General features: G+C 40.5%; 1 protein-coding gene across 1 annotated transcript in view; it reads right to left on the bottom strand.

The window, feature by feature from the left end:
• Window positions 1-1,115: 1,115 nt before the first annotated feature.
• LOC106530856 (septin-7) overlaps window positions 1,116-8,385 on the bottom strand; it is a gene marked incomplete at its 3' end in the record, with an annotated part of 78,921 nt that continues 71,651 nt past the window's right edge. Inside the window, 7 exon segments of the mRNA XM_014026565.1 lie at window positions 1,116-1,246; window positions 1,332-1,467; window positions 2,996-3,016; window positions 4,654-4,779; window positions 4,885-4,936; window positions 6,625-6,721; window positions 6,837-6,929. Coding sequence (XP_013882019.1) covers window positions 1,116-1,246; window positions 1,332-1,467; window positions 2,996-3,016; window positions 4,654-4,779; window positions 4,885-4,936; window positions 6,625-6,721; window positions 6,837-6,929 — 656 coding nt within the window.

The following is an 8,385-nucleotide window of genomic DNA, read 5'->3' as shown; positions in this document are numbered from 1 at the left end:
GATGGTTGGTTGGATGATGGTTGGATAATGGATGATGGATGGTTGGTTGGATGATGAATGATGATATATGGTTGGTTGGATGAAGGATAGATGGATGGATTATGGTTAGTTGAATGATGGATAGATGGATGGGTTATGGTTAGTTGGATGATGGATGATGATAAGATGGTTGGTTGGATGATGGATGGATGGTTGGTTGGATGATGGTTGGATAAGGGATGATGGATGGTTGGTTGGATGATGGATGACGATAGATGGTTGGTTGGATGATGGATGGATGGATGGATGATATATGGTTGGTTGGATGATGGATAGATGGATGGATTATGGTTAGTTGGATGATAGATGATGATGGTTGGTTGGATGATGGATGGATGGTTGGTTGGATGATGATGATAGATGGTTGGTTGGATGATGGTTGGATGATGGATGGATGGTTGGATGATGGATGATGATAGATGGTTGGTTGGATGATGGATGGATGGTTGGTTGGATGATGATGATAGACGGTTGATTGGATGACGGATGGATGGATGATATATGGTTGGTTGGATGATGGATAGATGGATGGATTATGGTGAGTTGGATGATGGATGATGACAGATGGTTGGTTGGATGATGGATGGATGGATGGTTGGATGATGATGATGATAGATGGTTGGTTGGATAATGGTTGGATGATGGATAGATGGTTGGTTGGATGATGGAAGATGAAAGATGGTTGGTTGGATGATGGATGGATGGATGATGGATGGATGATATATGGTTGGTCGGATGATGATAGATGGTTGGTTGGATGATGGATGATGATAGATGGTTGGATGATGGAAGGATGGATGATGATAGATGGTTGGTTGGATGATGGATAATGATAGATGGTTGGATGATGAATGGATGGATGATGATAGATGGTTGGTTGGATGATAGATGGATGGATTATGGTTAGTTGGATGATGGATGGATGGATGGATTAGGGTTAGTTGTATGATGGATGGACGATAGATGGTTGGTTGGAAGATGGGTGGATGGATGGATTATGGATAGTTGGATAATGGATGGATGATAGATGGTTGGTTGGATGNGACACTAAATAATGAATCCTCTGAAGGGCTCACCTGGACGCCTCCAGGATCTTCTGCTGTGCTTCCCAGTTGGTCTTCTCGTCCTCAAACTGACGGCGTTTCTCCTCCAGCTCTCTGAGCTGAAGCTCCAGGTTGTTCTTCATCTGTTCATGACGTCTCTGGAGCTAAAAGGACATGGAGACAGAGACACGAGTCAGGGTCAGCTGGGGACACTCAGAGACCAGCAGGAAGATCCYGAGCCCACTGTACCTCAGCCTCAGAGTCTCGGAGCTTCTGGAGCTTCTCTTTGACCTTCATCTCAAAGACTTGCTCCATTTCCTGTTCCATCTTCTTCATCTTGGCCAGGTGTTCCCGTCGCTCCTCCTCCATCTGACCAATAGGACTCCTGGAGACAGGGTAAGGGTGGGAATAAAGCACAAGGCTAGACCGTCCAAAACTCACAGCCAYTATTTTTCTGGTCTTCACGGACTACAAGGACCCGGCCCACCTAGACCGGCCGGTTCTTTTGAAGGACCCAGCCTCTGAATTTGGACACAGCTGTATAAAAAACATTAAAACACTTAATCTGAGATAGAAGGAAGTTAATTCATCTAACCAACAGTTGTAAAGTGGAGTAATCTTCTGAGGATGCAACTCTCACTTTGCTAAACCTGCTTCTTAAACACCTCGACTTTAATGGGACACGTGATTTTTCCTCAGCTTTTAATACAGYCCAACCTCATTTATTAATCAAGAGACTTGTGGAACAGTTTAATTTGTGTAACAGTCTGGTGGGCTGGATCCTGGATTTTTTTAAGTAACAGGACACAGTGTCTCTCTGACTTTAAGCAYTCTTCCACTGGGTCACCTCAAGGATGTGTACCGTCACCTCTACTTTTTATTCTGTACACTGTCAGAGCAAACATGACAACAGGTTCATTATAAAGTATGCAGATGATTCTGTTATTGTCAGTCTGCTTAAAGACAATGAAAGTGGTCATGGACAGGTGACTGATGACTTGTTCGATGGTGTGATRATGATGGTCTTTTCTCCTACTTTACATTGATAAGACAAAAGATATGATTATTGATTTTAGAAGAAAACCCCACAAGCATGAAGTTACTTTAATTAAAGGTCTTTTGATAAGGTAATATTGACCAAAATAACCATGTTTTAGCATGCTTTTATTGAATCAGTTTTATCCTTTTCCCTGGTGTCATGGTTCGGTCAAGTTACATAAATGACTACAGCAGATTAAGTTATCRTTTAAACTGATTGGAGAGCCCCAACAACCACCTGCATCCTTGTACATCAGCCAGGTACAGCCAATGATTTATGTACCCCTGTCAACATACATGACCACAGCTCATCCCAGATATTCTCCCCAATAACCTGTTCCCAGAAACTCCTGATCCAGTTTAAGGGTTTTGAGTAGATAAAACTGATTAGGGTTCAAGTGTAACCATGTAGCTTTGACGTMAACAAAAACAATGAGTCCAGGTCAGAGTCATCAGGCAGGAGACGAAAGAAGGGAAATTACTGTGAAACTGCGTATTTGCAAATATTTGAAAAAATGATGCGATGGAAGAGCAAATCTATCCGAGGCAAAACGTTATCAATAAACAACTACTTAGAGTTCTGTACCCCAAGATCAGACCACATTCTGAAGGTTTCATCCACAAGAGAGGGAGGAAAGAAAATTTGSAGCAAGAGGTGAAAGAGGTTAGGTTACAAGAGCTGTAGGACAAAMTAAACAACAAAATTAAATCCAAATCTTTGGAGAAGTAATTATTTCATTCCTTGTATATTCAACAGTGGAGGACCGAACTGGTGAAAACATCAAGGCCATGGAAGGCACAGGTTGATGTGCATTCTGTAAAGACTGAAAGCAGAGAGAAGACGTGACGGAGAGAGGGAACACTTCAAAACTTACATGTCATCCGCTGGCTCCGACCTGAAAACAAAGAAACGTACAAACACTTAGCATGCTGACATGAACCATGCTAACAGGAACCATGCTACCATAAACCATGCTAACAGGACCAATGCTAACTGAAACCATGCTACCATGAAACATGCTGACATGAACCATGCTAACAGGACCAATGCTAACAGGAACCATGCTGACATGAACCATGCTAACAGGAACCATGCTAACAGGAACCATGCTGACATGAACCATGCTAACAGGACAAATGCTAACTGAAAACATGCTAGCCGGACCAATACTAACATGAACCATGCAAACATGAACCATGCTTACAGCAACCATTCAAAAAGGAACCATGCTAACATGAACCATGCTAACATGAACCATGCTAACAGGAACCATGCTAACATGAACCATGCTAACATAAACCATGCTAGCATGAACCATGCAAACATGAACCATGCTAACATGAATCATGCTAACATGAACCATGCTAACATGAACCATGCTAACAGCAACCATGCAAACAGGAACCATGTTAACATGAACCATTAAAGGAACCACGCAAACAGGAACCATGTTAACAGGACCAACGCTAACAAGAACCATGCTAACAGGAACCATTCAAAAAGGAAYCATGCTAACATGAACCATGCTAACATGTACCGTGCAAACAGGAACCATGGTTAACAGTGACCATGCAAACATGAACCATGTTAACATGGACCATACTAACATGAACCATGCTAACAGGAACCATGCTAACAAGAACCATGCAAACATGAACCATGCTAACATGAACCATGCTAACCGGAACCATGTTAACAGGAACCATGCTAATATGAACCATGCTATCATGAACTATGCTAACATGAACCATGTTAACATGAACCATGCAAACAGGAACGATGCCAACATGAAACATGCTAACAGAAACCATGCTAACAGGAACCATGCAAACACAAACCATGCTAACACGAACCATGTTAACATGAACCATGTTAACATAAACCATGTTAACATGAACCATGCAAACAGGAACGATGCAAACAAGAAACATGCTAACAGGAACCATGCTAACATTAACCATGCTAACATGAAAGAGAAACCATGTTAACAGGAACCATGCAAACAGGAACTATGCTGACATGAAACATGCTAACAGGAACCGTGCAAACAGGAACCATGCTAACAGGAACCATGCTAACAGGAACCATGCAAACATGTACCATGCTAACAGGAACCATGCTAACAGGAGCCATGCAAACATGTACCATGCTAACAGGAACCATGCTAGCAGGAGCCATGCAAACATGTACCATGCTAACAGGAACCATGCTAGCAGGAGCCATGTAAACATGAACCATGCTAACAGGAACCATGCAAACATGTACCATGCTAACAGGAACCGTGCAAAAAGGAACCATGCTAACAGGAGCCATGCAAACATGTACCATGCTAACAGGAACCATGCTGACATGAACCATGCTAACATGAACCATGCTAAAATGTTGCTAACATGCTAACAATACTGATCAGGACAAACTCCGCCCACACAGACAAAAACCCGACCTCTGTAGTACAGAGAGCCCTACTGGAAGCAGGACTGAAATGTTAGAGGGGCAGCGGTGGTCTGGCTTACAGACTGTGTTCAGACTCACTTTGTGAGCAGACCCTTGTTCTGGTTGTTGTCCACACCGTTACAGGTGACCGCCGCCAGCTTCCTGCTGCGGTAGTTCTCATAATGAACGTTGTTTGTGACGTCTTTCAGATCCTGCATGTGGTTCCTGGAGAAGTGAAACATACAGCCGTCGTGTATGAGTTTATTATTCAGACTGATGGATCTTCTCAGGTGTTTTCTTGAATCATGAACCTTTATTAGAACCTCTCACCTGATCAACATGTTACGAAGGATCATGAAATCACAGTGTTCTCCATTGTCCACTGGAAGAAAAAGCAAAAGATCAAAAAAWTGATTTTACATAATACCCCCTCTTCAAGATAAAGTGCCCATTTAGAAAAAAAAAGCATTAACTTTCATCATGTCTGGAAAATAATGAAGTTAAACAGAGGAGTCACTGGAGAGCCACCACATGAGACTCCAGAGCCAAAGATTGCAGACCGCTGCAAACAGGTCCTCCTCCTTGTAGACGTACAGTAGATCACGTGTCCCCCCACAGAGAGGCTCACCACAGTCCTCTGAGGTTCAGCTTCTCAGGGCCCTCGCCCTCCTCCTCTGTCCTCTCCCTGCCCGGGCCAAATATTTTGCTGACACGGAGCCAAGAAAACATTTGTGGTATTCCAAAACTCCCTCCCAGAGGACCGCCGGTCCTCGTGGGGAACTGAAAATGATAATGAGCTGATGGCATCCAAAAGCGACCACAAGATCTGACCAACTAACAGATTTATCACAGAGGGAATATTAAAGATGGCRCAAACAACAACTTTGTGGTTAGTTTAACAAAGCATTGAACCACAGGATCACTAAAGTAAGTTAATTAACTTGAAACATTTGCAGACCCCCTCCTTCAATTATAAACAGTTTTATTGGCTCATTAAGTTTTATTTCTAAAATCTTATATCTCACTTTCGAGGCCATGAAAAGTTCAGTTAACAGTCTAAAAGATTTGCTCCTTAACCAATGGTTCTCTTCTGTTGATCCTCAAGAACTGGTCCTCTGGTGCCAGACTTAATGGTCCTCCTGTGTTGGTCCTAAAGATCGTGTAATCCATTGTCAGTCCTGAAGTTGCCCCTTAAGAACTGTTTATCCTTGGCCTGTCTGTTTTGAAGAACTGGTCCTTCTACGTCCATCCAAAAGAATTGATTTTGAAGAACTGGTCCTCTGGTGCCAGACTTGAAGAACTGGTCCTTCTGTGTCCATCCAAAAGAACTGGTTCTCTTCTTTTGGTCCTTATAATTTGGTCTTCCAGTGTTGGTTCTTTAAGTGCTGGTTCCTCTGTAGAGGAATTCTACAAAGTTGGTCAAATAACGATTACTTTTTGTAAATAAAGCAATTCTTCAAAAATTTTAAACTTTTAGAAACAGAGGAAATTTCTATTTGAGAATTGTTTGGCCCATAACTCTAAACTTTCTTCATGACTGCATCCGTAGTGTTCCTACTACAACATCTGAAAGAAGTCATTCAAGCTTTGCACTGCAAAAACTGTCCATTTCACCAAGTTTTAAAACCTTATATCAGCCAAAAAGTCTTTGATCTTGTTTTGAGACTGATTTACTAAACAGGAACTGATTGTGTAAGAATAATCATCTTGTTTTCAGAATGTGTAAGCTTGTTTGTCTTGTTAATTTGAGTCAAATTTTCAGACTAACAAGACAAATAATCTTACACATTCTGAAAACAAGATGATTATTCTTACACAATCAGTTCTTGTTTAGTAAATCAGTCTCAAAGCAAGATCAAAAAGACTTTTTGACTGATATAAGRTTTTAAAACTTGGTTAGGTGGACATTTTTTGCAGTGTGGTAACTGTAAATTTAAAAAAAAATCAACAATTGTGTTTCTACAAACCTGAACTCCAACAAGAACCTTAAATGTCTATTTCCTGCACTCTGGTAGCAGTCCTTTCTTTAGAAACCTGTACAGGTGAGCACACACCGTAGCAGACTCTCACCTTCGGCCACACCCCATGGGTACTGCCTTCCACGAACTCGCTTTCCGTTCACCTCAATGATGGTGTTACTACCGACGACAGCCAGGGGTAAACGATCCTGCAGAGAAGAGTTGTCTTGTTGTGAACAGCTGGAAATATAAACTCCAGACTGTAGATTTACACACAACTAAAAACTGCAGTTTGTCACACAGGATGCATTTAGACAAGCTGACCTTGATTTTTCTGATCACCTTCATCTCCTCTTCATCATCCGTCTCTGGAAAGTCATATATTTTGATTTTATGTTCATGAATTTCTGCCATTATCTGCATGAAAAACAAAAAGAACAGGCAGTTAAAAACACAACAGAGTGAGAGATACTGTGGGACTGATGTGTCCAGAGGAGTCATTAACCACAGAGAGTTAATCAGTACACACACGCACAGTCAGTGCATCAATGCAAACAGTGGAGTCAAGTCTTTTCTTATGTTTGTTCCTGAAACATGTCCTATAAAGAGAGTAGAGAGGCTCTACCACAGCTTTAAGTGTMAACACTGCTTATGGACAAAGTTTTCAATGCTTTGCATGAAAAAAAGAAAAAGAAATTTACACACTGACTGAATCAGTGAAACAACCATGAATCAATGCAGTTTTAGGATTAAATCAAGATGCATCCATCTGTCGTGTCTTACGAGCTGTAACATATGTGCTTAAATTATTAAAACAATGTATAGAAGACAGTTTGTTTCTCCAAAAATACACTATAAAAATAGCAGAAAAGTTATAGTATTCTTATGTCTGTGTATGAAGAACAGATCATTAAATATTATGTATTCTAATAAATGATTGAAAAGTACATCAGCTCAGGGATGGATTACACAGAGAGAGGCTGAACCATTGCATACATCAGGGAACTACAGGAAAAATATAAAATAAATTATGGCTTAATGACTGGGACTGAAATGTGTCCTGTTTACCGTGGAATCAGGCTGTATTTACAAGCTGAGTATTTTCAGATTAAAGGTTGAATCAGTCCACGATTAAAGGTTAAATCAGTCCGGGATTAAAGGTTAAATCAGTCCAAAAATCAAGATTAAATCAGTCCAGGATTAAAGGTTAAATCAGTCCGGGATTAAAGGTTAAATCAGTCCAAAATCAAGATTAAATCAGTCCAGGATTAAAGGTTAAATCAGTCCGGGATTAAAGGTTAAATCAGTCCAAAATCAAGATTAAATCAGTCCAGAATTAAAGGTTAAATCAGTCCAGGATTAAAGGTTAAATCAGTCCAAAATCAAGATTAAATCAGTCCAGAATTAAAGGTTAAATCAGTCCAAGATTAAAGGCTAAATCAGTCCATGATTAGAGTTCAAGTCAGTCCAGGATTAAAGGTTAAATCAGTCCATGATTAAAGGTTAAATCAGTCCAGGATTAAAGGTTAAATCAGTCCAGGATTAAAGGTTAAATCAGTCCAAAATCAAGATTAAATCAGTCCAAAATCAAGATTAAATCAGTCCAGGATTAAAGGTTAAATCAGTCCGGGATTAAAGGTTAAATCAGTCCAAAATCAAGATTAAATCAGTCCAGAATTAAAGGTTAAATCAGTCCACGATTAGAGTTCAAGTCAGTCCAGGATTAAAGGTTAAATCAGTCCAGGATTAAAGGTTAAATCAGTCCAGGATTAAAGGTTAAATCAGTCCACGATTAAAGGTTAAATCAGTCCACGATTAAAGGTTAAATCAGTCCACGATTAAAGGTTAAATCAGTCCACGATTAAAGGTTAAA

The sequence above is a fragment of the Austrofundulus limnaeus genome, unplaced genomic scaffold, assembly GCF_001266775.1.
Source record: "Austrofundulus limnaeus strain Quisiro unplaced genomic scaffold, Austrofundulus_limnaeus-1.0 Scaffold568, whole genome shotgun sequence".
NCBI lineage: Eukaryota > Metazoa > Chordata > Actinopteri > Cyprinodontiformes > Rivulidae > Austrofundulus > Austrofundulus limnaeus.
The sequence above is the reverse complement of the archived record's forward strand: the minus strand, read 5'-3'. Positions and strand labels throughout refer to the sequence as shown.